At 62.6% G+C, this 27,828-nt stretch overlaps 2 protein-coding genes across 11 annotated transcripts in view; both read left to right on the top strand.

Annotated features, from left to right (window-relative positions):
- The window catches only part of AGRN (agrin), a 34,522-nt gene extending 22,302 nt beyond the window's left edge, over positions 1-12,220 (top strand). For 2 of the 10 annotated variants that reach the window (XM_086715320.1, XM_086715326.1), the window contains 30 exons: positions 68-262; positions 355-555; positions 639-787; positions 878-983; positions 1,750-1,866; positions 1,949-2,113; positions 2,297-2,440; positions 2,545-2,669; positions 2,745-2,850; positions 2,931-3,284; positions 3,365-3,502; positions 3,942-4,069; positions 4,201-4,315; positions 4,401-4,520; positions 4,654-5,010; positions 5,199-5,391; positions 5,561-5,776; positions 6,194-6,315; positions 6,510-6,644; positions 6,859-6,955; positions 7,050-7,214; positions 7,335-7,446; positions 7,677-7,688; positions 7,906-8,022; positions 8,164-8,356; positions 8,438-8,525; positions 9,475-9,507; positions 9,754-9,978; positions 10,461-10,564; positions 10,910-12,220. In XM_086715320.1, coding sequence (XP_086571446.1) covers positions 68-262; positions 355-555; positions 639-787; positions 878-983; positions 1,750-1,866; positions 1,949-2,113; positions 2,297-2,440; positions 2,545-2,669; positions 2,745-2,850; positions 2,931-3,284; positions 3,365-3,502; positions 3,942-4,069; positions 4,201-4,315; positions 4,401-4,520; positions 4,654-5,010; positions 5,199-5,391; positions 5,561-5,776; positions 6,194-6,315; positions 6,510-6,644; positions 6,859-6,955; positions 7,050-7,214; positions 7,335-7,446; positions 7,677-7,688; positions 7,906-8,022; positions 8,164-8,356; positions 8,438-8,525; positions 9,475-9,507; positions 9,754-9,978; positions 10,461-10,564; positions 10,910-11,067 — 4,490 coding nt within the window. In that variant the 3' untranslated portion in view covers positions 11,068-12,220. The remainder of the gene's footprint in view (positions 1-67; positions 263-354; positions 556-638; positions 788-877; positions 984-1,749; positions 1,867-1,948; positions 2,114-2,296; positions 2,441-2,544; positions 2,670-2,744; positions 2,851-2,930; positions 3,285-3,364; positions 3,503-3,941; positions 4,070-4,200; positions 4,316-4,400; positions 4,521-4,653; positions 5,011-5,198; positions 5,392-5,560; positions 5,777-6,193; positions 6,316-6,509; positions 6,645-6,858; positions 6,956-7,049; positions 7,215-7,334; positions 7,447-7,676; positions 7,689-7,905; positions 8,023-8,163; positions 8,357-8,437; positions 8,526-9,474; positions 9,508-9,753; positions 9,979-10,460; positions 10,565-10,909) is intronic. The other 8 variants (XM_086715323.1, XM_086715327.1, XM_086715324.1 and 5 more) reach the window with 7 other exon arrangements.
- Positions 12,221-15,128: 2,908 nt separating this feature from the next.
- Positions 15,129-27,558, top strand: LOC112848412 (tyrosine-protein phosphatase non-receptor type 11-like). Its single transcript, XM_086715331.1, is given in 16 exon segments — positions 15,129-15,188; positions 20,878-21,000; positions 22,080-22,277; positions 22,898-23,084; positions 23,166-23,285; positions 23,495-23,608; positions 23,756-23,852; positions 24,110-24,189; positions 24,575-24,730; positions 24,950-25,081; positions 25,814-25,968; positions 26,073-26,140; positions 26,305-26,453; positions 26,561-26,652; positions 26,787-26,809; positions 26,812-27,558. Coding segments are annotated over 16 exon segments (1,737 nt in total). The 5' UTR covers positions 15,129-15,174; the 3' UTR covers positions 26,841-27,558.
- Positions 27,559-27,828: the final 270 nt, after the last annotated feature.

Genomic DNA, 27,828 nt, shown 5'->3' on the forward strand with positions numbered 1-27,828 from the left:
CGGGCAAGTGGGTCTTGCTAGTGGGCTGTGGGTCCTGGTCGCCGTGGTGACGGAGTCCCTTCCCTAGACCGCTGTGGGCAGTGCCGCTTCGGAGCTCTGTGTGAGGCTGAGACCGGGCGCTGCGTGTGCCCCTCCGAGTGCGTGGCCCTGGCCCAGCCTGTGTGCGGCTCTGATGGGCACACGTATGCCAGCGAGTGTGAGCTACACGTCCACGCCTGCACACATCAGATCAGCCTGCGTGTGGTCTCGGCTGGACGCTGCCGTGAGTGGGGCCGTGGGGGCCGGCAGGCTGTGGTCCTGGGTCTCCCCCTTGGCTGGGGTCCACTGACCTCCGCCTGGCTCCGCCCTCCACAGAGACCTGCGGAGACACGGTGTGTGCCTTTGGCGCGGTGTGCTTGGCTGGACGGTGTGTGTGTCCCCGGTGTGAGCGCCCCCCACCCGGCCCCGTGTGTGGCAGTGACGGTGTCACCTACCACAGCGCCTGTGAGCTCCGAGAGGCTGCCTGCCAGCAGCAGACGCGGATCGAGGAGGCCCGGGCAGGGCCCTGTGAGCAGGGTAGGCTCGGGGATGACCGGCAGGGGCTGCCGTGCACCCGCCTCAAACAGGACCCCACGGGTGACCCGGCCCCCTCCCCGCAGCCGAGTGCGGCTCTGGAGGCTCTGGCTCCGGAGAGGACGGCGAGTGTGAGCAGGAGCTGTGCCGGCAGCATGGCGGCGTCTGGGACGAGGACTCGGAAGACGGGCCCTGCGTCTGTGACTTCAGCTGCCAGAGCGTCCCGAGGAGCCCCGTGAGCAACCCCCGCCCCCCAGCCTCCCCCGGCTCCGGGCGGGCCGCGGGGAAGTGGCTGTGGCCACCCACGCTGACCCCGCCCTTTCAGGTGTGTGGCTCCAACGGGGTCACCTACGGCACCGAGTGTGAGCTGAAGAAGGCCCGGTGTGAGCTGAAGCGGGAACTGTACGTTGCGGCCCAGGGAACCTGCCGTGGTGAGTGGGCACACGGGCTCCGTCTGGGTGTGTGTGGCCTGTTCCCTGTGTGTGAATGTGCTTTGGTGTGTGTGCACACACATGTGAGGCATGTGGGTAGGCACGTCCCCGTGAGCGCTGCGCGTGTGCCGTGTGGGGCGTGCGCGCACATAAGTGTTTTAAATGTGCGGTGTTGGCGAGTATTCGTGTTTGTGTAGTTGCACAGGTGGCCGTAGGGTGCCTATCAGTCAGCAGGTGCACTGAGCACCCACTGTGCGCCAGACTGGGCTTTGGTGCAGGGAGGCCGCGTGTTAGGGAGACCCACGCTCTGGACACTTTGTTTTGGGGGAAGACTGATGGTGATCCAGTAGATACGTCACGTTTATGTACTTCTACGTGTGCACGAGTGCTCGTGGGTGTATGCGCGTGGACTCCTGCACATGTGTGCACATGCATGTCTGCGGGGTGTTTGAATGCGCGTGGTTTGGGAGGAACGTTGGCAAATGTGCACACGTGCGTGTGTTTGTATGTGTGTATGCCAGTCTGTGAAAATGTGCTACCCTAAGCGTGTTTGGTTCCGGTTGTGTGTGTACATACGTGACCTTGGGTGTTCTGCATGCTCTTGGTCCCAGGCGTCCAGACATGTTTTATAAGTGGTGTGGTCTGAGCCCCAGGTACCCAGGTCCTGCTGGGAGTTGGCATCAGGGGAGGTTGAGGCGGAGTGGCCAGGCCCAAAGTGGGCATCAGGCAATGCGTGACATCTGAACCCTCTGCCCCCTTCCTGCAGGCCCCACCCTGGCCCCGCTGCCACCTGCAGTTCCCCCGCACTGCACCCAGACCCCCTACGGCTGCTGCCAGGACAACATCACTGCTGCCCGCGGTGTGGGCCTGGCTGGCTGCCCCAGTGAGTATTTGACCCCAACACTGACCCCCAGCCGGGTGGAGCCATGTAGCTACAGTGACCTTATCCTGCCCTGGCCTTGCAGGCTCCTGCCACTGCAACCCACATGGCTCCTACAGTGGCACCTGTGACCCAGCCACAGGCCAGTGCTCCTGCCGCCCAGGGGTCGGGGGCCTCAAGTGTGATCGCTGTGAGCCTGGCTTCTGGAACTTCCGTGGCATTGTCACCGATGGCCGGAGCGGCTGCACTCGTGAGTGACAGGGGCGACGGTCAGTTCCCAGGTGGGCACTCCCACCTGTCCACCTTGTCACTGTGTTCCTCGTCTCACCTGCTCAGACCCTGGCCTGATCCGCACCAGGCAGGAGCTGGGCTGGGCTCTGGAGCCAGTGGGGAAACCAGGCGTGGACCTCAGGTTCTTCCCCCTGCCCCCCAGCCTGCAGCTGTGACCCCCGGGGTGCTGTGCGGGACGACTGTGAGCAGATGGCAGGGCTGTGCTCATGTAAGCCTGGGGTGGCGGGACCCAAGTGCGGGCAGTGTCCGGACGGCCACACCCTGGGCCCTGCTGGCTGTGAGACAGGTGAGGGCCATGCCTGGCACTGACCTTGGCTCCCTTTGCTGGGGGTGGGGCCGTCATAGGGGCCAGGCCTCCTCAGCCAGCAGGGCCCCCCGTGTCTGCCCCAGACTCCTTGGCGCCCGAGACCTGTGCTGAGATGCGCTGCGAGTTTGGGGCATCCTGCGTGGAGGAAGCTGGCTCCGCACACTGTGTGTGCCCGACACCCACCTGTCCAGAGGCCAGTGCCACCAAGGTGAGGGGTGGGGCATGTGGAAGGTGGTAGGAGAGGTGAGGGGCCTTCCCCCAGCATCCTTGCCCTGTGCCCCAGGTCTGTGGGTCGGACGGAGTCACCTACGGCAATGAGTGCCAACTGAGGACCATCGCCTGCCGCCAGGGCTTGGACATCTCTATCCAGAGCCTTGGCCCATGCCAGGGTGAGGCCCAACCCACCGCCCCAGAACTGACCGCGAAGGCCTGACACTGGGCTGACCACCTGACCCAGCCCTCCACTCAGACTCTCTTTTTCTTGCAGAGGCTATTGCTTCTGGTGCCCGCCCAACATCTCCTGCACCCGTGGCCACCTTGGGGCTCAACGTGAGCAGGGCGCTGCCGCCCCCACCCAGCGCCCTCCCCCTGACTCCCGGCAGTACCCCTCACAGCCGGCCCACTCCTCAACCCTCACCGGGACCTTGGACCACTGCCCGCATCCCCAGGACAACCACGAGGCCCGTGCTGACCATGCCCCCCACGGCCCCTGCCACAGCCCCCAATCTCGCCACATCTGCCTTTGGCGAATCTGGCAGTGCTGATGGGAGCGGCGATGAGGAACTGAGTGGTGACCTGGAAGCCAGTGGGACGGGCTCAGGGGGTGAGCATGGGCCCAGGGATGTGGGGGACAGGGCCCAGGAGGGCCACCCCTGGGGCTAGGCTTAGACTGTCCTTTCCCAGGACTCGAGCCCCCTGAAGGTGGCAGTGCTGTGACCCCTGGGCCACCCCTGGAGAGGGCTTCTTGCTACAACTCGCCTTTGGGCTGCTGCTCGGATGGCAAGACCCCCTCGCTGGACACAGAAGGTTCCAACTGTCCTGGTGAGTGGGTAGCCGGGGGCTGGGGTGGAACGTGAATGGTGGCCTGGACACAGCCAGGAATGCTGTCTCCCCCCACCGCAGACAGGAGGCCTGTCCAGCAGGTGGGCCCTCAGGGTTTACAGTCTTCTGGTCTTGGCACACACACGTGCGTGGTCTCGGGGCTTCGGTGTAGGCATGCACATGTGTGGCCTCGGCCCTCACGCACGTGTGGGTGCCTAGGACCCCGTGGCTAACTTCTTTCCTATTGCAAGCCGGCCTCGGGCACTGCTCCAAGAAGTCTGCCTGGTAACTGATGCCAGCCCTGCCCCGGGTCCCCACTAACCTCATGATCATCTGACTAACCACCACCTGCCCTGCACCCCGTGTGGCTTGCTGCTGGGGCCTGTGCCCATGGCCAGCTCAGAGGCCAGGCAGGGCCTCACTGCCCCCTCCTCCACAGCCACCAAGGCGTTCCAGGGTGTGCTGGAGCTTGAGGGAGTCGAGGGGCAAGAGCTGTTCTATACACCGGAGATGGCTGACCCCAAGTCAGAGCTTTTTGGGGAGACCGCTAGGAGTATCGAGAGCACAGTACGTATGGGGCCCACAGAGCAGGGCTGCACTTCCCTCCCGGGACAGACCCAGAGAAGGGCTGCAGCGGGAGGGCCTGACAACCCGGCCTGGGCAGCTCCCCGGAGCCTTCACCCGCTCCGCACCCACAGCTGGATGACCTCTTCCGGAACTCAGACGTTAAGAAGGACTTCCGAAGCGTCCGCCTGCGGGACCTGGGGCCTGGCAGCTCAGTCCGAGCCATTGTGGACGTGCACTTTGATCCTGGTGAGTTCCCTACCCTGGGCCCTCCCAGGAGACAATAGGGGCGCTGTGTGGGGCTCCACCGTGCTCAGTGTCCCCTCCTTCTCAGCCACGACCTTTAGGGCGCCCGACGTGGGCCAGGCCCTGCTCCGGCAGATACAGGCCTCTAGGCGCCGGTCCCTGGGGGTCAGGCGGCCACTGCAGGAGCACGTGCGCTTCATGGACTTTGGTGAGTGCCCAGTCTGGCCAAGTGCTGTGGCTTGCCTGTCCTGTCATCCCCTGCGGCCCCGAGGACCCTTGTCCCTGCTGGCCCTCCCTGTGCTCTGCCTTCTGGGTATCCTGACAGTCTCCGTAACCCTCAGACTGGTTTCCTGCGTTCTTCACGGGAGCCACCACGGGAGCCACACCTGCCGCCGCCACGGCCAGGGCCACCACTGTGGCCCACCTGCCTTCTGCTGTGACCCAGCGGGCCCTCTACCCCAGTCACACAAGCCGGCCTGTTGGCAGGACCACAGCCCTGCCCACGACACGCCAGCTCCCCACCACTGCCCCCCGTCATGTGCCTGGACGCTGGCCCTTGCCCCCAGGCACCCGGCAGCCACCAAGGCCCTGTGACTCCCAGCCCTGCCTCCACGGAGGGACCTGCCGGGACCAAGACTCAGGTGGAGGCTTCACCTGTAGCTGCCCAGTGGGCAGGAGGGGAGACACCTGCGAGAAGGGTAAGGGTTATTCACACTGGAGAGAGGCAAGGGGCAAGGGTCGGGGCTGCACCAAGCCACCGTCAGGAGTTGGGGGCTAGGCACCCCTGAGCCGGACACAGGGCTGGGGATCTCCAGTTGGAGGAACACGCGGGGTGGGGCCAGGGTCTCCTGCGCCCTGCAGCCGGTCCCTCCCCGTCCTCCTGCAGCACTGCAGCCCTCACTGCCAGCCTTCGGAGGCCACTCCTTCCTGGCCTTCCCCACCCTCCGTGCCTACCACACACTGCGCCTGGCGCTCGAGTTCCGGACGTGGGAGCCACAGGGGCTGCTGCTCTACAATGGCAACGCCCGGGGCAAGGACTTCCTGTCGCTGACATTGCTGGGGGGCCGCGTGCAGCTCAGGTGAGCACGCAGGGCTGCCTAGGCCGGGGTGGGATCAGGGCCCGGGCATACTGGGGCGGGGGTGGTCAGGAATGGAGGTGAGGCGGCTCAGGGTTAGGGTGGGAGGCTGAGGTTGAGCAGTGGACCTGACTCCTTTTCGCTGTGCTGACCGCCTGCTCCCATCCCCCAGGTTTGACACAGGTTCGGGGCCCGCGGTGCTGACCAGCTCAGTGCCTGTAGAGCCTGGCCGCTGGCATCGCTTGGAGCTGTCTCGGCACTGGCGCCGGGGTACCCTCTCAGTGGATGGTGAGACCCCTGTTGTGGGCCACAGCCCCAGTGGTACAGATGGTCTCAACCTGGACACAGACCTCTTTGTGGGCGGCGTCCCAGCGGACCAGGCTTCCGTGTGAGCATCAAGGAGGGTGGGGTGCCCCTGATCCTGGAGCCCTGACCTTGGTCCTGACCCTTGACTCTTGTGGGTGGAAGGATGAGCGTGGATGATGGCAATGACCCTGATTTGATCCTGATCCTGATTCTGTCACCCCTGGGGTGGCATCCCTGAGGACCAGGAATGGTCCTGGTGGCTGCTGTGTTACCACCAAGGAGGGGCTAGGCTGGCCCTGACCTTCTACCTTGAGCCTTGACCCTCAACCCACTTCTTGGTTCTGTCCTCTTTGTGGGACTAGCCATCTTGTGAACATCAGAGGGGCTGGGGCTGGGGATCCTGGCTGACTGGGGGGCGGGGGGCAGTGTCACAGGGGGCTGTGAGGGAGGATGCCTTTGGTCTCTGGTCTCTGACGCCTGACCCTCATCTTGGCGGCAGGGTGCTCGAAAGGACCTCCGTCAGTGTTGGCCTCAAGGGCTGCATCCGCCTGCTAGACATCAACAATCAGCGCTTGGAGCTCAGCAGCTGGCAGGGGACAGTAACCCGAAGCTCTGGTGTGGGTGAGTGCAGGGACCACCCCTGCCTCCGTAGGGCCCCGTGCCAGGCACTGCAGGCTGGTCTGTTCCCCTGTCAGTGCCCACCCGGCCGCTGTGGTGAGGGTGGAGCCCGGGCCGGGTGCTGGGGCAGGGGGCACAGCTGTGTGTCTGTGGGCAAGGGTTCAAGTCTCCTGGGACCCCTTCCTGTCTCCTTCCAGGTGCAACCTGTAGTGATGGCGAGAACCCCTGTGAGCCGAACCCTTGCCACGGGGCAGCCCCTTGCCGCGTGCTGCCTGAGGGCGAGGCCAAGTGCGAATGCCCCCAGGGACGAGGGGGCGCCCTCTGTCAGACAGGTGGGAGCACTGGGCTGTCAGGGCTGGGAGGAGGGTGGGGAGGAGGGGTTTTGCATTGAGCGTTAGGGTGTGGGTTCGGTTTGGGGTTAGGATCGGAGGTCAGGCTAGTGCTAGGGCTTGAGTTAGGCCTGGGGCGCATAGATCAGTGGGGTTCCAGGGAACCCCGGGGGTCAGGGCCCAGCCCCCTGTGTGACTGCTCTCTTGTCTTGCACAGTCTCCAAGCAGGATTATCCCCGGCCCTTCCTGGCTGACTTCAGCGGCTTCTCCTACCTGGAGCTGGAAGGCCTGCATACGTTTGCGCGAGATCTAGGGTCAGTAGGGACAGAAGGGGTGGACGAGGGGGAAGCGTCCCGCCAACCCCGTCCAGCCATTGAGACGCCCCCACCTGACCCCGCGTGACCCCAGGGAGAAGATGGCGCTGGAGGTGGTGTTCCTGGCCCGTGGCCCCAGTGGCTTGCTCCTCTACAATGGGCAGAAGACAGATGGCAAGGGGGACTTTGTGTCACTGGCGTTGCATGATCGATTCCTGGAGTTCCGCTATGACCTGGGCAAGGGGGCAGCGGTCATCAGGTGCATCCTCTTGGGTGGGCGTGGGGGTGAGACTGGGGACACTCGGCAGTGTCACTCAGGCTCCTGAGTGGGCAGGCTGGCAGGGCCCAGAGCCCGCTCACAGTACCCCCTCCTCACCAGGAGCAAGGAGCCAGTGGCCCTGGACACCTGGACCAGGGTCTCACTGGAGCGCAGTGGCCGCAAGGGCGCCATGCGTGTCAGTGACGGGCCCCGAGTGCTGGGGGAGTCCCCGGTGAGTGTCCCCGGGGCCATGGACCTCCCACCACCAACACCCCTGCCTCCTTCTTCCTCCTCCTCCTGGGAGGCATGGCAGCCCCCACCCCACAGCTGGCTCTCACTGAACTGTTTTCTCCCCCGTCTGTCCTGTGCCTCTGTCTGTCTGTCTGTCTGTCTGTCTTCTTTCTGCCCTCACTGCTCTCTGGCCCTTGCTCTGCAACCCCCACCCTGCTCTTCGGACACCAGAAGTCCCGCAAGGTACTGGTCTCTGCTCTCATCCTGCTCATTCACCTTCTAGAGTAGCCCCTACCCCCACTAAGTCCCCACATCGGCCGTGTTTGTGTGATTAACTGCCTCCTTGGCGGGCTGGCGGGCGAGGGGGGGTGGATCACTGCGGGCCAGCGGGGCTGCTGATCTGGGGCTTAGCATCCCTGTCCCTGCCCAGTGAGCTCCCTCACCCAGCACCTCCCCTCAGGTGCCACACACAGTCCTCAACCTGAAGGAGCCGCTCTATGTCGGAGGGGCTCCTGATTTCAGCAAGCTGGCCCGGGCAGCTGCAGTGTCCTCCGGCTTTGACGGCGTCATCCAGCTGGTGCGTGGGGCAGGGGCAGGGGTGGTGGCGTCGTGAGGAAGGGCCCACCCGTCCCAGAGTTGCCTCTGTCCCGGGGCAGGGGCTGCCATGGTAGGGAGGACACCCGGCAGGACGGAGGTTCTCCACCTCTTATCTCCCTAGGTCTCCCTGAAAGGCCACCAGCTGCTGACCCAGGAGCACGTGCTGCGGGCAGTGGACGTCTCGTCTTTCACACACCACCCTTGTACCCAGGCCTCGGGCCACCCCTGCCTCAATGGGGCCTCCTGCCTCCCTCGGGAGGCCTCCTATGAGTGCCTGTGTCCCGGGGGCTTCTCAGGGCTTCACTGCGAGAAGGGTGAGCGCTGCTTGGCGCTTAGCTGAGGCTGGGTGGGGTGGAGCCCCGCCCGAGGTGACCCTCACCCCGACTATCTCTCAGGGCTGATTGAGAAGTCGGCAGGGGATCTGGATGCCCTAGCCTTCGACGGACAAACCTACGTTGAATATCTCAATGCCGTGACCGAGAGGTAACGTGCCGCCCGGGAGCTGGGCACCTCCTCTGCCCTCTGTTGTGTGTCAGGTCCTATCTGTGCGTGCTGTGCTGGGTAAGATGCCCAGACCCTCCACAGCCACCCTCAGCTTTGTGGCCAACAGGGGAAGGCCCAGCGGCCCCCCCCCACCACCTCCCCACTATCGACTCGGCCACCCACCACCTTCCTCCACCCTCCTTTCTCACCACCTCTGTCTCTTTGTTTCCAAGCGAGCTGACCAATGAGATCCCAGCGTAAGTAGCACCTTGGCCCCCATCCCCGCCTTCACTCTCACCCATTCTCAGTTCCTCATCCATTGGCAGCATGCCCCTTGCCCCACCCCCACTGAGGGCAAGGGCGAAACTTTCCACCCTGGTGGAGGAGTGGGGTTGGGCTGCCGTTCGTGCCATGGAAGGGTTAGTTCCCTAGCTTGGCAGTGGGAAGATCCCCATTCCCAGGACCTGTGCTGAAGCCCAGTCACCACGTCCACCCCAGCAGCCACTGCCCTTGACAGAGGGCCCCAGCAGAGTGTGCACGTGTGTGTGCGCATCAGAGTACCTGTGTGTCTGAGTATGTGGATGCACACGGGTCCGTGTGCGGCGTGTGTATGTCACGTGTGTTTGGACAAAGGCCTCTCCCAGGCGGGTGAGCCCTCGGTCTTCATTCCACACCACCCCATGCCTCACCTGTCCATCTTTGGCCTGGGTCATGCCCGCCAGCCCCACGTGTACCCACATGTCACTGCCCCGGCTCTGTGGTGGGAGAGCTGATTCCCTGGGGTCCTGTGTACCTTCTGTGCGTGCTGGCTCTCTCACTCTCCACTGCTGAGAAGGGGACATGGGGCGGGGCTTCCAGGTCGCCCCACACAACCCCCCCCCACCCCGACCCTGCGCTACAGCCTGTCTGTCCCTTGCTCACCTGCTTCCCCTCTCTTTCGGCTTCTAAGTCCTGAAGCTCCGGATTCCGGGGCCCTCCCCAGGTGAGCAGTGACATCCCAACCCCCGCTGTCTGTCCACCTTGTTCCTCTGTTTGTGTGTCTGCCTGTCCGGCCCCCTCCCCTACCGTCCGTCTCTCGGCCTGTCGGTTCCGTGTGGTTGTCCGCCTGCCTGCCCGTCCGGTCTCCCCGGTCTCATCACAGCTGCTCTCATGGCCCTTGCCCTCCCGCCTCCCCCATCCCATCCCAGGATGCCCTCCTGGAGGCGCTGACCAGCCTTCTGCCCCGCAGTGAGAAGGCAGTGCGCAGCAACCACTTTGAGCTGAGCCTGCGCACAGAGGCCACACAGGGGCTGGTGCTGTGGAGCGGGAAGGCCACAGAGCGGGCTGACTACGTCGCTCTGGCCATCGTGGATGGGCGCCTGCAGCTGACCTACGACTTGGGCTCCCAGCCCGTGGTGCTGCGTTCCACCGTGCCGGTCAACACCAACCGCTGGTTGCGGGTGAGGGCACACAGGTCAGTGAGAAGCCCGGGGCGCGCCAGGAATAGTGGCGGGCACTGCCTGGACTTGCCCAGCCAGGGCGCGCCCAGTCGCTTGTAGCCAGGGCACAGGCTTGAGGTGGGGGCAGGGCTAACTCACCCGAGGTCACTGCCAGTGATGGGGGGAGGGACCGGAACACACGGAAGAGGCAGTTATGGCCAGGGAACCCCTGATCTGAAAAGAGAGTCCCTGCTCTACCCAGATGCTGTTTGGAGACCTGTCCATACAGCCTGAGCCTGGCCATCCCTTTAGCAAAGTTTAACCCACAGGAGGCTCCCCTGCGCTAGCCACAGGGTGCACTCCTGGGGATCAGTGCCACCCATTCTGGCCCCCAGGGGGGATGACAGCGGGCCCGGGGCAGGGCTTCTGGCGAGAGGGATTTGGGGGCTCAGGATCTAGGGGTGGCAGGGTGTGCCCTCTGGAACCACCTGAGGGCCTCACCCCACCACACCCCCAGGGAACAGAGGGAAGGATCCCTCCAGGTGGGCAATGAGGCCCCTGTGACTGGCTCTTCCCCGCTGGGTGCCACACAGCTAGACACAGACGGAGCCCTATGGCTGGGTGAGTGTTTTGGGGGAGGCCAGGGAAGGGGTACCCAGGGGTCTCAGAATCTGAGGGAGGACCTCATCCCTTGGGGCTGGCAACTCAGTGCCATCTGAGTCACCCATCCAGGACAGCCGACCCACTGGCTGGGATAGTCCTGTCCCCTCTTGTCTTAGGCCCTGGGCGGTTATGGGGCCAGGAGAAATGCTCCAGCCTCCTGGCCACGTGGCCCCCCAGGGCAGTGACAGGCCTCAGGTAGCTCACCTGTCCTTTTCAGTACCCGTGGGTCTGTCTGCTGGCTAGCGTCCCAGATTGCCCATCCCCGTGTCACAGTCGGGTGGCCTTCCTTCTGTCTTCTTGCAGGTGGCCTGGAGAAGCCGCCCATGGGCCAGGCCCTGCCCAAAGCCTACAGCACAGGCTTTGTGGGCTGCCTCCGGGATGTAGTGGTGGGCCAGCGCCCACTGCACCTGCTGGAAGATGCTGTCACCAAGCCGGGGCTTCGGGCCTGCGCCGCCCCGTGAAACATACGCCACAGCCCACCAGCCACCCTGCTGTCATTATTTTCTATTTTTGTAAACTCATTGCTTTTTTGATATGGTTTTCTTGCCTGTATGTTGGCCAGAGGGACTGCTGGACCGGCCTCCCTACCATCCAGACAGACAAGCTACAGAGGCAAACTCTGTGTCAAGGGACTTGCAGGGGGAGGTGGTGCAGGCAGCCGGAGGGCTTGACTCCAGCGCTAGTCTCAGGACGTTCCTCTCCACCTCAGGCCACTGTGTCCCGGCCCCTCGTGCTGTGCCTCCCCTGTGTGTCCACCGGGCCTGTGTCCCCAGAGCAGGAAGGCGCTGCTGGGGCTTGAGGGGGCCTTTCCTCCTCGCAAGCCCTCAGGGGCCTCCTCGGTTCCCACTTGAGCTGCTCCTGCCCTTGGCGTGTGCGGTAGGCCGGGGCTAGCCTCGAGCGCAGACTGGCCCCTCCCAGGCCTCCTGTGCCAATACTGTGACTTAGAAGCAATGTTACTGTTGGGGCTATATATCGTACCCTTCCTTCCCGCTATGTCCACCAGTCCCAGAGTGCTGGAGAGCAGAGGCCAAGCCCAGGCCTGGTCAGGGCACCTTGGCCCTTAGTTGGCCTGCCTGTCTGTCCAGCCACCCTGGACATAGCTGTGTCCCCTCCCTGATACCCCAGGTCCCATGAGGAGTCCCGAGAGGGAGCAGGACCGCTGTGTGATGCGGTTGATGTCCGCTGCCTGCTTGTTTGGGCAGCCGGCATCCCCCTCTCAAGGATGGATGTTCGGGCCTGACCACCCACCTTTATGCATTGATTTTATTTGACACGTGGAGTGACAGGGCCGTCGTTCTTCCTGTCCTGGCCCAAGGGCGGCTGAGGACTCCACACGGCAAACTCCCTCTCAGGTCCTGGTGTGAGGGTAGTTGTCATTGTCCAAGAATGACCAGGGGTCAGCCGAGTGTCTGACCGAGGCCAAGGGGTGGGTGTAGAGGCAGCAGAAAAAACCACAACGTTACGCCGCGTCCTACCTGTCCCCCCCACCCTCCCCTCCGTGGGGGTAGCAGCCCCAACACCCCCACATCTGGGACTGTGTCATGTTACTAACTCCGGTCTGTGTCTGTGTCTGTGTCAATCACCGTGAATTAAAGTCTGAACACTTTAAAAGAATTGCTGGCATCTGTCCACACCAGACACTGTGCCTGAGCCCTGCCTGGCCCGGTGATCACCCACCTGGCTGGCTTCTGTCCCATGGCTTCTCATTCAACTGTATGGTATAGCACAGGCTGCGAGTTCTCTTAGGAGGCTCTGGATGAAGGGGGGTGCCATGCACTGGGGATCAGGGCTGGTTTTCACAGAGTGCTGGTTATGATGGGGGTAGGGCCATGGAGGCCAGCCTTGGATGTGACACCTTGCGGGCAGCAACCCCCGTGTGTGCGCGTGTGTGTGCATATTTGCACATGTCATCTACGTGCATGCGTCTGTGAGCACAGGATGGGAAGGAGGACTGTGAGGAGAGGGGGCAACGGGGTGGAGGGGCAGGGTAGGTGGGGAGGGAAGGAGGGGGGCCTGGGGGTCAGCCAGGGTGGGTGGGTGGGGCGGGCTGCCCTTTCCACTGGCTCAGGAGGGAGGGCAGCCGTTGGCCCTACTGTGAGCCCTAAGCAGGAAGCCTGAGCCATGTTGGTCCTGGGGAGCTGTGACCGACCAGCGCCCCCAGCTGCTGAGAGCCTCTAATGAGGAACGGGAAAAAGGGAGAGTCGAGTGGCTTTCCCTCTGGAACTCCTGACTTTTATTAAAGATAACTAAATGTTCTTTTTTTGTTTTGCGTTAATAGAAAAAAACCCACAATGAATGTAAGAAAAAAAATACCCATACACACAGGACCCGGGTGACCTATTAGCCCTTGGGCATTCACATTTTCATCCGTTATTCTTTCACTGTTTTGTTCAGGAGACGTGTATGGAGTAGATGCTGTGTTCCCATCATCTGGTCACCTGTCAGGTACTGGGGATGGAGGGGAGGGAAGCCCTAAACCCCCAGTGCTAGGGAGGGATTGGCAGGTGAGATGGAGGAAAGGAGGGCGGGACTAGCCTGGGGCTCCGTGAAAGTTCCAGGAGGCCTGGTGCTCAGACCCTGGCCTGAGGATGAGCAAGTTGCTGGAGCAAGGGTGTAAAGGCCTGAGGTGGAAAGAGAAAGTGCAGGGCCAGCCCAAATAGCTGGAGGCCACACATGCAGGACCGTGAGGCCAACAGCCAAGCTGGTAGGAACAGGCGAAGATGGACAGGACAGATCTTGGGGGGGTTTGAGCCGGCGTTGCTCGGACTTCATGAGAAGGGCTCCTGATGTGTGAGAGAGTGCTGGGACCCAAGTACTAATAAAAAGAAGAGGGGTGAGGCACCTGGGTAGCTCAGTTGGTTGAGTATCTGACTCTTTTTAACTTTTTTTGAGAGAGAGAAAGAGTGGGGGGGAGGGGCAGAGAGAGGGAGACAGAGAGAGAATCTCAAGCAGGCTCCACACTGTCCTGCTGGAGCCCGCCGAGGGGCTCGAACTCACAAACTGTGAGATCATGACCTGAGCCATAACCAAGAGTTGGACGCTTAACTAACTGAGCCACACAGGTGCCCCCAAGCATCTGACTCTTGATTTCAGCTCAGGTCATGATCCCAGGGTCGTGGGATCGAGTCCCACATCGGGCTCTGTCCTGACAGCGTGGAGCCTGCTTGAAATTCTTTCTCTCTTCCGCTGCCCTTCCCCCACACATGCACACATGCTCTCCCTCTCGCACTGTCTCTAAAAAAGAGAAGAGAGGGATTTGGGAGAAGAGTGGATAGGCCTGGGCTGGGCTGGGCAGGGGACACTGATGGAGGCCCTAGGGCGCCTGGGTGGGCACCACCCTGATTTCATGTGGAGGGGCCGGGCTTGAGGAGCTGAGAACCACCTGAATGGCGCCCAGGAAGCCATGTAGTACCAGGTGGGGGGGGTGCTGAACTGAAGTCCAGCACATAAGGGAGCAGGTGGGCTGCTCTGGGCGTCGAGTGAGGGGAGAAGAGGACCTCACACCAGGAGGTTAAGGAGAAGGTGGGCCGGTGAGGCCGGGAAGACCAAGAGTGTCTGGGAGCTGATGCTTCCAGAAGGAGGGGGCTCTTAGGGTAACTGCTGCTGAGGGTCAGGACCCGCAGGTGGCCAGGTGAGGTGGCCTGGGTGAGTGGGAGAGGAAGCATGGTAGCCAGGGCTGACCTGCTCTCCACATTGGTGCGTAGGGATCTAGGAACAGGGGTTGGAAGCTGCAGAAGTTTCCATGCTTTGGTGTACCACTCCTGAAAAGGTGGCAGAGGGGAGTTGAACAGGAGAGGGCCCCAAAATTCCGAACGAGGGAATCTCAAGGTTGAGAGCCCAGATAAATTAGGGTGGTGCTCCCCCGCAAGGGGCTTATGAAAGGTGGTTTGGCCAGTGGGGGCAAGAAACAAGCAGACAGGGGGCAGCTGTAGCAGAAGCAAAGACTCTGAGGTGAAGGGGGTGTCAGCATCACGTAGGACGTGCGGAGACTGTCTGGTGTGAGTGGCAGAGGTGGAGGGGGGTGAGGGAAGCCCCGTTAGGTAGGAGGGGTTAGAGGAAGATGCGGTTATCACAGTGGATCCAGTAACCCATCCTCCACCTCAACACTTCAGGGGTCTCCTCCTCTGGCTCCGAGTCCCCTCCCCCCACTCCCCATGAGGGGAGCACATTCCCCCTCCCCCCCATTAAGGAGGCAAGGCAGGAAAGGTCTGCGGGTTCTGGGACACGCGGGGGCCGGGACTGATCCGCTGTCGCAGAGCGGCGGAGGCGGCTGGCCAGGCTGGGGGCCACTCGGACCCCTGCCGCCCGGCTCCCTCGTCCTCCGAGCCCGGGACTCCCGCGTGAATCCCCTGGTTCTGAAGTTGGGCGCCTTCGAAAACTTTTGCTTTTATCCCAACTTCTCCCAAGCGCGGAGAGACGTGTGGGCGTGGCGCCTTTAAGGAAGCTCTGGGACTGGGCTCCGAGTGGGCGGGGCTCAGCGTGGGCGGGGCTCCTGGGGGCGGGGCCTTCTTGAAGAGGCCCGAGGGCGCGGCCGCCTGGACCCGCCAAGCGCCCAGCGTGGAGCAGACATGACCTCGCGCAGGTGAGCCAGGGCCGCTAGGTGGCTTGACGCCGCGACCCCTGGAGATGTGCTTCGGGTCCGACGGGCACCGACGGGTTAGCGGTGACATGTCCCCAGGCCTGATCTCCTGGCGCAGCCTCTCTCCACTGCCAGGCCCTTGAGGCTGGGCCTCACCCAGGCAAATGAAAGGACTCTTTCTTAATGGGAGGTGAGGGGCTGGGCCTGGGTGAAGGTCAGAGGTACCCTAACTCTAGGGAACAGAGCATGCCCTGCAGGTGGTGGGTAACAGTCGTTGGAGCCTAGAATGGGCGGCAGGTGTAGACCCTGCCCAGCTCCTGGCTCTGTTTGGGCCATCGGAGCTGTTTTCTGCCAGGTGGGGGCTACCTCTTCCTTCCCCGGGCCTGAAACCCAGGGCAGTAGCACTGAGGGGTCCTGCAGGGTCTAGTTTCCCCTGCTCTAGACTCGGTCCCTTGACCCTGCCTCACTGTAAGGACCAGCTCCCCCTGGACAGGCTCGTCTTTGCTCTAGACCCTCCTGGGGCCGGGTTTAGGGGGCAACCTTCGCAGAAGGGATTCGAGAGCCTAAGCGGCCGCAGGTCAAGCCAGCTTCCTGCCTCCGTGGAGAGGGAAAATGGGAAATGTGACAGGAACTGGGCACTTCCTGCCCTTTCTGCTGGATCCCTGCTATCTGGATGTGTGCGCACACGCATGTGAGCTCAGACTCTAGCGTGCATGTGGATGTGAGTGGGGGGGTCATACAGGTGTGAAACACATATCATTAGGGGCTGGGTGAGGCCAGAGGTCACAGGAGGGGTCGTGCTAGGACGCTGCGTGACTCCCTAGATCAATGAGGGGCTGGACAAGGTCTGGGCTTCAGGGTCCAAGGGTATGTCTCTGCCTGAGCAAGATCCTTAGCCCAAGGCGGACGCCACTGCCTCCCCACAGCTCCCACCAGCAGTGCCTCAGTGATGAGGGTCCCGGGATCCCTATGAGGGATGTGGTTAGGAAGCAGCCAGGCACAGAGGCCTCCATCAAGGTCATAGGCTCAGCAGTAGTGGAAATCGGAACTTGTCAGCTCCAAAGCTCTGTGATAATAGCCCAAATTGAGGGAGGAGGAGGTTTTGAGATCTGGTTGGAATGACCTCTCAGACTCACCTCAGCCTCACTCTTAATTGTTCTCCAGGCAAGTTCTGGTGCTCAGAGAAGGCCCCGTCTGTGTCACATGCCTGTGACCTTGCTCCAGCCTGGGAAAGCCCCGAGTAGGGCTCTGCCCGCCCTTGCCAACCCCTGTCTGCCCCACCCTGTGGCGACCATCTGGATTGTCACTCCTCTGGCCCCTGGGCCCCTTACACACCCCTGTCAGGCCTGGGCAGGTCTGACTAAAACCCAAGTAAGATCTATCCCCCTGTGCCCAACTCCACCTCGTGTCCCCTTCCAGTCACCCTCTGGCTTGTGAGCCAATGGGCACCTCTGTCAGCTCTGCTCACTCAGGGGCCTCTAGTGCTGTGGGGCAGAACTGCGTGCAGGTACATTGGTACTGATGCCTGGGAGGGGGCTGGATCCTACAGTGGGGTGGGGGGCCTGCTACACCCCTCAGGCTTACCCTCTGTTCCAGGAGTTGGAGAAGAAGGTGCATCTCTGGTTAATTTAGTTCTATATAGACCGGGTGGACCTTGGTTCAGTTTCCTCTTGGACCAGAAGGGTCAGGGTCTGCAGATGGGGCGCTGGGAGCAGGGAGAAGAAGGATTATTGGCTGTGCTCTGGGGTCCTGAGGCCTGCAATTCTAACCCAGAATCCTTCTCCACTGGCCTGTGTATTCCCCACCATCACAACAGCATCTGCCCTGCAGGAGTGTCCAGCCGCCGTATCGTGTGTGTAGGCGTGTTGACGGGCTGTTCGTGTGCCTTCCAGGGTTCCAAGGTTGGAGCAAGGCCGCACAGGGAGTCAGACCAGCCAGTGCCCTGTCTGGGTTCAGGCTGATCCGTTGGGTGACACGGGCTGTCCCTGGACTCCAGAGCACTGACGGGGCTCAGCTGGGCCTTGAGGAGTCCGAGCCATTAGACCTGTTGGGAGCGCAGTATGCCTTGCTCACCCTGCTTGCCCCCCTTCCCTGGGCCTGCAAGGACATGTCACCAGGGCAGAGCTGAGTCACTGACCCATCACAGAGCAGGGAGCGCTTTGGCACAGAGGTGACCCTGGGCCCTGGCACAGAGAGGGTATGGGACTCGGAGGTGGGGACCTGTAGCCTCCCCACCTCCCCCTCCCCCTCAGCCAGGGGCAGCAAGCCTCCTGGCCTCCCGGGCGTCAGCTCCACCTCGAGGCTTGGTTGGGGGGATGTGAGGCCCCTGCCTCAGCCTGGGATTCTGGAGGGCGGTGGTGTGAGTGGCTGCAACCCCTCAGGACACCCCACCCCTGGAGATTTCCACCTGATATACCCAGCGGCAGTTTGTGGGGAGGAGAGGGCAGTGGAAAGTATGACTGAGAGTCCCTGGAAGGACAACAAGGTACCCTGCACCCCTCTCTGTGGCTTTGACTCTGGGCCTCCACCCTCCACCCCTGTCCCCACACTCTGGGCATTGCCCATCTTGGACTGGAATCTGAGGCTGCTGTGGCCAGGGGGAGGGGGCATCTGGGCACAGGATGTGGTTCAGCAGAGTAGGTGGCCCAGGGTGGAGGGGTGGTTGGAAGCTTTCTCCTGGGTTCGGGTCCCCCCCGCCTCCACAGCATCTCATCACGGGTCCAGCGACAGCACAAAGCCATTGCCCTCTTCCTGGTGGCCTCGCCCACTCTCCTGTGATGGGCTCTGGAGGTCACCATGTGGCATCTCCTCTTCTAGGAAGCCTTCCCTGGCAGCCTCACCTGCTGGACCACTTGACCAAAAATTGCCCCCAGGTCTGGCTCCCCTACCAACCCATGTCAGGGAGAACTCAAAACGCTATGCTCAGAATGCGCTCAGGAAGTGCCTGGACAGCAGTAACCCCCATTCCCCAGGGAGAGTGAAAACAGGAGTGTTGCTCAGGCTGGGTGGCCCCAGGCAGGCCACCTGAGCTCCCAGGCCTCTCTGAACCAACAGATGGACCCTGGGGAGCCATCAAGGTCAGAACTGAGCCTGCCCTCAGTGAAGACAAGGCTGACACAAAAGTGTGGAGGTGCCCGTGGGCTGTTAACAGGTGTCCTGTGTAGAAGGGAGGACAGCGGTGGGGACTGCAGTAAAATGCAGAGACGGTGAGCCGTGCCCAGCAGGGGTGGTTGGTTCTGGGAGCGTTTGGAAGGTAGGACAAGAGGGCTCTGGGGAAGAGAGCACGGAGGGGCTGCGGGTTGGTGACCAGAGCTGTGAGGGGTGGCGGCTCCCTTCACTGAGTGAGGACCATGTAAAAGAACAGGGGCTTGTGGGCATGGCCAGGAGTTTTCAGTTTTGCAAACGTTAAGATAGAAATGTCGCTACGCTTCCAAGTAGAGATGCCGAGGGGAGAAGAACCTAGGAGCCCAGGTGGGGCTGGAGGTGTAGAAGGCGCACGGATGTGTAGGCACACGCAGGGCACAGGTGGGGAGCTCTGACATTGACAGGTCAAAGAGGAGGGCCCAGCAAAGGGTCCTGGCCAGGTGAGGCAGAAAACCAGGGGGGAGCGGAGAACATGTTTCTAGAAGGAGGCAGGGTGCCTGTGTCAGTCAAATGCTGCTGAGGACTGAGGCCCGACCACAGGTCCCCGAGCCCGATGGGCACCCTCAGTGCTGAGGTCTCAGGAGGGCTGGAGGGCAAACAGGTCCGTGGGGACTCAGGCAAGGGCGGACAGTGGAGAGCAGCACAGAGCAAGGGAAGTATCTCCTACCACTGTCGATGGTCTCTGGAGCCACACGTGGCCCTCAGCAGTGAACTGTGGCCGTGTGACTGAGGAACCAGGTCTTGACTTTGCTGAATTTTCATTCATTTACATTCACATTTCAGCGTGCTGTAGGCTGCTGTGCTGGGCACGCCCGTGCAAACTGTGCACACAGACAGCTCCTTGGAGGCGTCAGGACAGGCCCTGAAGGCAGGAGTGAAAGGAAGCCTGATGGACGAGAAGAGCCCGGAGCAGAAGGGTCCTGCAGCTTTAGACACATGGTCTAATTTCCATTGTAGAAAAGCCTCCACAGGGCAGGACCATCGTTGCTCCTATTGTTGGGTCAGATCTAAACCTGGGCCAGAAATTCCTGCCGTAACAGGGAAGCAAAAGCTATGAGGGCAAAGAACACAGCAGCTCTGACCCTGGACATGGGCTTATGCACAGCCCTGAGCGAGGGCCCTCCTGGCCTGTCCCCCACTTCATGACAGAGGCTGTGAAGGAGGACAGTCCCGGGAGGCAGGGCGGGGGGCAGAGGTGGGGTCCCTCTCAGCCTACACTCCCCCCTCACCTCTAGTCCTTTACCAACACCTGCCTCAGTCTGTATCGGGCCCCACGGTTGGCAGAAGGAAGACAGCTCCTGACCTGACCTGCAGCTGCCCAGGCCCTTCTCTCAAGTGAAGCCCATCCATCCACCCATGCCCCCACCATCCATTTACGTATTCATTCACTTCTTTTTTTTTTAAATTTTTTAAAATGTGTATTTATTTTTGAGAGACCGAGCACGAGTGGGGGAGGGGCAGAGAGAGGGAGACACAGAATCCGAAACAGCCTCCAGGTTCTGAGCTGTCGGCCCAGAGCCCGACGCAGGGCTCGAACTCATGAACCGAGCCATGAGATCGTGACTTGAACCGAGCCATGAGATCGTGACTTGAGCCGAAGTCAGACGCTCAACCGACCGAGCCACCCAGGCGCCCCACGTATTCATTCACTTCTTAATTCAAGTGCAGTCACTAATACCCAGGCACTGTTTTCGCCCCTGGGATACAGCACTGCACAGAACAGTTCCCGCCCTTTGGAGCTTAAATCCTTAAGTGGGAGATAGACAGTAAACCAATAAATATATCAGGTGTCAGAAGGTGACAAAAACTATGAAGAAAGATAAAGCAGAATAAAATAAAGGATGAGAAATGAGAGGAGTCCTCAGCCATATGGATGTGGGCCAAGGGAGCAGAGAACAGCTAGTATAAAGGCCCTGTGGTCAATGACCTCACGTGAGTGAGGAGCTAGGGCTGGGAGAGGGGTCAGGGCGGAAGGTAGACCTGAGCCTGTGCTTTTGTTCTGGGGCGGGGGACAAGGGTGGCTGGGAGGGCTGACTAAGCGACTAACACATTATGGCGCGGTTCCTGGGGCTGTGGCCGGTGCCCCTTGGGAGAACGTGGTAGCCAACACCACACCGGAAGGGGTGGAGCGAACAGGGTCTGTCGATGGGCTCTGAGGGCAGGAAGGAAGCCCTGGGTGACACTGGAGCACCCAAGTGCCTTTGGCCTAGCTGGGATGCCCTGGCAAGGCCGGAGGGACCAGACACAGAGTTTGAGGCGAGGCTCCTAATGGTAGCTGTGTGCAGGTGCTGGAGGGTGTCTGTTCCACCCTGCCCCAGCTGCAGGGGTCTGCCCAGTTGTGTCCCTAGGACCCCATAGCCCCACCTCCTTCCACACAGGCCTCAGGCCCTGTGGTCATTACCCATGCAGGTTTCGAGCAGGGGGGCCAAAACAGGCACCATGGGTGGAGGTTGAATATGGGCCGGGATTTTGGGGGGCGGGGGAGGGGGCCGGAGTGTTAGTGTCACCCCAGCTGTCTGGGATCACCAACTTGTGGTCCTCGTGCCAGGTGGTTTCACCCCAACATCAGTGGAGTTGAAGCAGAGAGGCTGCTCCTGTCCAGGGGCCAGCACGGGAGCTTCCTGGCAAGACCCAGCAAGAGCTGCCCAGGGGCCTTCACACTGTCTGTCAGGTGGGTGAAGGTGGGTGGGTGCTACGGCCAGGTGTGAACGGGCCCGAGGCTCCAGGAGCCTCAGCCGTCTGAACACCCTCAGCTGGGGGACAGGTGGGGATCAGTCTCCCTCTCTTCCCAGAGGGGTGTTGGGCATCATCCTGGGCAGTAAGGATCCCTGCTGGGGGCTGGACATCCAAGAATCCGGGTCTTGTCGGGGGGTGGGAGCCAACGGTTTGGCAAGGGGTGGGTGGAAGTCTGGCATTCCTGACCAGATGGCTTCTGAGCAGGAGGGAGTCATTTAGAAGGGCCCGGTGAGGTAGAGAGTTGTCAGGACCTCCCTCCTGCCCTCCGAGGGGTCTGGCGTGCTGGACAGGGGCCTCGGTGGCCCTGATTATGATCCCGTGTCCTGGGGATGCTCGCAAATGCTGCCCACAGGGGGTCTGGCTGGAGGCCATGAAAGGGCCACTGCGTAGGGAGGAGGAATGGGAAAGGGCTACAACCAGCAGAGTGGTGATCAGGGCGGGGGGGGGGGGGGGGGGGGCGGGGCTTCCAGAGGCCTCTAGATCTTTCCAGTTTCTCTGCTAAAACTGAGGCAGCAGGCGTCATGATGCCAGCCCTCAGGATGGACTTCCTCCACCTGGGAGAGACCGAGGTTCTCCCTCCAGGGGCTTCCCTGATAGCATCACATGCTGTGACCCTGGGGAAGCCATCTTGAGGGCCCTGTCCCCAGTCAGCTGGAGCCCCTAGGCAGGTGGTCTGGGGTGAGGCAGAGCCCCTTGCGGAGGGCTGCTTTAGCATCTGCCTCCAGGCCAAGGGAGAATCAGGCCTATGGTCTGCAAGCCCAGTCCTGACTGCACGGTGGGGAGGAGGCAGCGGGGGTGGGGTGTCCACCCCCCATGGTGGGGCCCCCACCCTAGCTGGACACGGAGAGGCCTGTCCTTGGCTGTTCCTGATGGAGGAAGAGCACACAGGCAGAGATGTCTGGGCTGGAAAAGCTCAGGGACTGTTCTGGAAACTGAGGGCGGTGATGGGAAGAAGGGGGTTGTGGGGACAGACCCCCCCCCCCACAGCAGTGATTGGTGCGCCCACCCTTCCAGGCGCCATGATGAGGTGACACACATCAAGATCCAAAACACGGGCGACTACTATGGCCTCTACGGAGGGGAGAAGTTTGCGACGCTGGCCGAGCTGGTGCAGCACCACACAGGCCAGCACGGGGGGCTGCTCCGCGAGCGTAGCGGGGCCCCCGTCGAGCTCCGGCACCCACTGGGCTGCCGGGACCCCACACCTGAGCGGTGAGCGGCAGGCATCTGCATGTTTGTGAACGTGTGCATGTCCGAGGGGCGCGGGGTGTGCTGGGCATGGCCCCCGGGCGTCCTCTGCCCTCCACGGCTCAGGCTCAGGCTTGGGCACAGCTGCAGCAAAGTTGAGGGAGTGTCCCCTGGGGTTCTGGGCACTCGCTGCAGGGGTGGGAGTGTACAGCAGGAGCCCTGTAGCCAGTCTTGTACCTTCCCCCTGGCTGGTGACTCACGTGGGCAGTTTTCTCCAGCCTCAGTTTCCCTGCCTGCCCTGCTGAGGCCTGAAGAGGCTGCATCTGCCAGGGAGGGGGCATGGAGCGGGTCTGGGAAGGTGGCCCTGCCCCTCCTTGCTGGGGACCAGGCTGCGACCTGGTGGCCACCCTGGGCCCCGCAGAGCCCACCTGTCTTGACTCCTGCCTTCTCCTGGGTAGGGTGAGAGTCAGAGAGCTGGGCAGGGCAGGTGTACTGCCGGGGCCCTTGAAGTCTGAGTGGGTCTGTCTGTCTGTCCCTGTGTCTTTGTCCTGGCTTGGAGCCTTCTGGCTGCAGGTGGGTCCGTGTCCCCTCACCTGGCCAGGCCATGGCCTCCAGTCTCACCTTCCCACCTCCACCTGGGCCAGGTGGTACCATGGGCACCTGTCTGGACAGGAGGCCGAGCAGCTGCTGATGGAAAAAGGACATCCAGGCACCTTCCTGGTGCGGGAGAGTCGGAGCAAACCCGGGGACTTCGTGCTGTCGGTGCTCACGCAGCCGCTGGACAAGGCAGACTGCCGGCCGCGGGTCACACACATCATGATCCGCTTCCAGGTGGGAGGTGGCAGCAGGGGTGAGGTAGGGCTGTGACTCTGGAGGCGGCAGCGGCCGGGCCCCTCATTGCTGCCCCTACAGCCAGACGGCACGTATGACGTGGGAGGTGGGGAACGGTTCAACACCCTTGGAGACCTGGTGGAGTGCTATAAGAAGAACCCCATGGTGGAGAAGTCGGGGGTCGTGGTGCACCTCAAGCAGGTACGCCCCAAGGCACATGACCCTTAGGATCCGGAGCGAGCTGCACCCCTGGGGTGGGAGGGCCCCAGGGGCAGTGGTGCCCAGGAAAAAGGATGCTAGCCAGTGCCGAGGGCAGGGTGGCCAATCTGGGGCCAGAGCAGCCGCCCCTGGGGGGCGCTGTGGGGTCTGCTGGGCCCTGCCAAGCCTGGACGCAGGCCTCTCCGTGCCAGCCCCTCAAGGCCACGAGGATCAATGCCGCAAGCATCGAGAGCCGAGTACAGGAGCTCACCGGGGCCACTGACACCGGCGAGAAGGCCAAGCAGGGCTTCTGGGAGGAGTTTGAGGTGCCCGCCCCTCTCCCTACAGCCCACTCTCCCACAGACTCCCATCCTTTGGTGCTGGGGTGAGGGCCAGCAGAGGGGAGGTAGGTCAGTCACTGAAGGCTCTGGGGGAGGGTGGGGCAGCAGGCTGAAGCTTCTGCCCCCGCCCAGATGCTGCAGCAGCAGGAATGCCAGCTCCTGTATCCCCGGAAGGAGGGACAGCGGCTGGAGAACAAAGCCAAGAATCGCTACAAGAACATCCTTCCATGTGAGGGCCAGGGGCGGGGGCTTCGTTGGGGGCCAGAGCTCCATCCACTCCATGTGGGGCCCATCTGGCAAGGAGGGGCCCTGGGGAGGTTGAGGCCGGATGTCACTTCCCACCACCGGTGTGACTTTTTCCCTCTTGCACATTCAGGGCTCCTTCCTCCCTCCTCCTGCTCACCATGGGGTCAGCAGGCAAGGAGGCAGGTGGGTCCATCCCCCCCCACCCCCCCGGAGACCCGAGCAGTATCTTCCCCTTCCCAGTTGATACCACCCGTGTCACCCTGCATGACGTGGACGACAGCGTGCCTGGAGCCAACTACATCAACGCCAACTACATCAGGGTGGGTGTGCGAGAGACAGGTGTGTGTGGCCGGCTGTGTGCGTAGTCTCGCGTGGATCCGACAGACATCTTGAGCCACGTGTGGACACACCAGTCACCCCATCCCCCTATTATGGACCTGGAGCTCTTTCTGGCGGGCCCAGGAACGACCCATGGACCCTGACAGGACAGTAGACGTTGTTGGAGAGGGACTGTGGTGGTTTCCAAGGAGTCCTCAGAGTGGGCCGGACTAAATATTGGTCCTAAGCTCCTCCCTCACCTAGGGCAGGAGGGGCTGTGTGTGAGCCACCTGCTGCTACTTTGCACATCGTTTGCATAGACTTGCATCGTCCTCTGGCACTTTAAATCCTGGAAACTGCAGACACCTGGCCCCCATCCCCTTACAGAGTGATCCAGAAGAGAAGCCAGGCCACGGACAGGGCAAGGTATACATCGCTACCCAGGGCTGTCTGCAGACCACAGTGGCGGCCTTCTGGGCGATGGTGCACCAGGAGAACACACGTGTCATTGTCATGGCCACAAGGGAGGTGGAGCGAGGCCGGGTATGAGCTTGGGTTTGACAGCCCTGTCCCCACCACGTGTTCGTGTGGTGGCTGGCCCAGCCTCTCTTCTCCTGCAGCCTTTGGGAAGCTGGGGGGAGCGGCGGACGACTCTGGAAAGCCCCTGCGGATGCATGTGCATGCATGAGTCCCCACAGGGCACAGGGGCAAGGGCGCAGGTGGCCTTCCAGCACAGCTGATGCAATGCACCCTCCCTCCCAGAACAAATGTTTCCGATATTGGCCAGAGCTGCATGGCCGCCAAGAACATGGCCGTGTGTGTGTCTGCAACTTGGCTGAGTACCAGGCCCAGGGCTACTGTGTGCGGGAACTGCAGGTGTGGCGGCCAGATCAGGTGAGCCTAGAGGGCCACAAGATATGCAGGGCCAGGGTCACAGTGGTCAGGAGGTCCCCAGGTCTGCGCTGGGGGTGAGCCCTGTGCTGGGAGAGAAAACCCACCCACCCACGTGGCTCCATCCAAGCCCATTGGCCTTGGGGGTATTCATATCCCTCAACCCAGTGGGCACAGTCCTGGCCTGGGCTCTACTGGGCAGCGTTCACAGGCAGGCCACAATCTCAACCTTAGGCCGCTGGTCCCAGGTGCCCGACTCCAGGGTGGCCTCACACCCACGCCGCCTCGCCCTCCCCAGGCTTTCCCTGCGCCAACTGAGCAGGTTCAGTGCCCTTCATATGCCCGTGGTACCCTATTTTCGTGTCAGGCACAGATCCCTTCCCATGGCCCACCCCGTCCCTTATGTCTAACCATCCCTTTGGTTCTTCCCAAATGGAGGTCGTTGTCCCTGAAACCTGCTCCCTCACCCCATCACACCCTCTTCCTTCCCCTAGGGGCCTGAGCCACCTGGGGCCATCTGAGGGCCCCCACGCCCTGAATTCCCTATTTCCCTCCCAAGCCTTTCTGCTCAGCCTTGACCCTGCTGGTCACTCCTTATGGCAATCCCCGCCTCCTCCCAGCTCATGCCCTGGGGGTGCGGAGGTCACAGCAGTGCCACTCTGACCCTGTGGCCCGGCCCCACCTGGGAACTGCTCATTCTGGCCTGGCTGGCACTCACCAGCCCGCCCTGCCCAGGGGGAGCCACCGCGCACAGTGAAGCACTACCAGTACTTCAGCTGGCCAGACCACGGGGTCCCGGCCGAGCCGGCCGGCGTCCTCGACTTCCTGGACCAAGTGAACAGGGCACAGAGCAGCATGCCAGGGGCCGGACCCATGGTGGTGCATTGCAGGTGCGACCGGGGATGGGGTGGGCGGGCAACGCAGGTGCAACCCGAGGCGGGGCCGCGGCCTTCTCCCCTAAACTCTTCCCAGGCCTCCTGGTCCGTCCCCACAGCGCCGGCATCGGACGCACTGGCACCATCATCGTGATTGACATCCTGGTGGACATCATCCGCAGGCAGGGTGAGCCGCGAGGCCCCCTCCCGCAGGCCAGCCCCTCCTATCTAGGCCCTCTCCTCCCGGCTACCCCGCCTCCCCGGCGCCGGCCCCGCCCCCCGTCTACCCCGCCGCCCGCCCCCCCCCCCCCCCCCCCCGGCCCGTTCCGCCCTGAGCGCGCTCGTGCCCAGGTCTGGACTGCGACATCGATGTGCCCAAGACGATCCAGCTGGTGCGACGGCAGCGCTCGGGGATGGTGCAGACCGAGGCGCAGTACAAGTTCGTGTACCTGGCGCTGCAGCGGTACATCCAGGACGAGCAGCTGCGTCTGCGCGAGCAGGTGGGGGCGGGGCCGGGCTGGGGCGGGGCCTGCGCCGACCGCACCCCGGTGACCGGCGGGTGTCCCCCCACCCCACCCTCACCGACCCCCCCCCCCTCCCGCGCCAGCCGCCAGAAGAGCACGACCATCTGAACGCGGGCCTCGCGTCGGCAGACCCGGGCCGCAGCTCTGGGCCCGCGTCGTCCCGGGCACCGGCGGCGTGAGTGGGGCCGTCGGGGCGCGGGCCCGGGTCCCGGGGTGGGGGCGGGACGGCGTCGTCTCCGGGAGTGGGCAGGCCGTGGGGGGACGGGATCCCGCGCGCCTGCGCCGGCCGAACCCTCTCTCCGCCCGCAGGACCCCAGAGGGCCCCGGCGGCGTGTAGAGAACCTGCGGGGCCTCGGGCGGTGACGGTCTTCGTGTGCGCCGCCCCCCCACCCCCACCCCCCAGGGCCTGGAGCCGCGGCTGGAGGCGGGAGCCAGCAAGACGCACTCCTCAAAAGACTGTGCTCAGCACTGTACAGCCCGGAGCTTGTCCCTGAGTGCTGGGGGAGGGGTCCCGGAACCCTCAGACCCTCCCTGGCCTGGGCCTGGATGCCTAGAAATGGGGAGGGGCAGTCGGGAGCCCCGAGTGCCCCTGCCCTTTCTGGGGCTCCCAGGTGAGGGAAGAGGGGGAAGCAGGGCTTCAGGGCGGTGGTTCGTCGCTCACCGGGGGGCCACCAGTCACCACCCGCACAGCACAGTGACCAGTGCGACCCCACGTGTGCCACGTTTGAGTGTCGGCCTGTATGTGTGACGTGAGTCACTGACGAGCAAGTGGCCAGTCTGCTTGACGGGACTGTAGCCGTTGGCGTTGTGCCTAGCTCTCCTGTACCCCAACCACCCCCCTTCAGAGCTGGTCTTCAGCCCGACCCACAGCACAGGTTACATGTGGAAAATGCTTCATCAGGGAATGTGCGAGATGCCCGTGTGAGTGCGTGTGCGACGTCACGTGCCTGGCGTGGGTCTCACGTGTGGACTGGTGTGTGTGACTGGTGTGATGTCGCCCGCACGTAGTCTGTGGCCACACCCTCCCATCTCGGAAGGCCCTGTGGCTTTGTGGGATCCTCAATAAAATGCCTCGTTCTCATGGGGCGCCTGGGTGGCGCAGTTGGTTAAGCGTCTGACTTCAGCCAGGTCACGATCTCGCGGTCCGTGAGTTCGAGCCCCGCGTCAGGCTCTGGGCTGATGGCTCGGAGCCTAGAGCCTGTTTCCGATTCTGTGTCTCCCTCTCTCTCTGCCCCTCCCCCGTTCATGCTCTGTCTCTCTCTGTCCCAAAAATAAATAAATGTTGAAAAAAAAAATTAAAAAAAAAAAATGCCTCGTTCTCAGTTCCGCGTCTTCGTTGGGGTCTGGGGCC

Source organism: Puma concolor, chromosome C1, assembly GCF_028749965.1.
Source record: "Puma concolor isolate L17-30 chromosome C1, mPumCon1.1.hap2, whole genome shotgun sequence".
Classification (NCBI taxonomy): domain Eukaryota; kingdom Metazoa; phylum Chordata; class Mammalia; order Carnivora; family Felidae; genus Puma; species Puma concolor.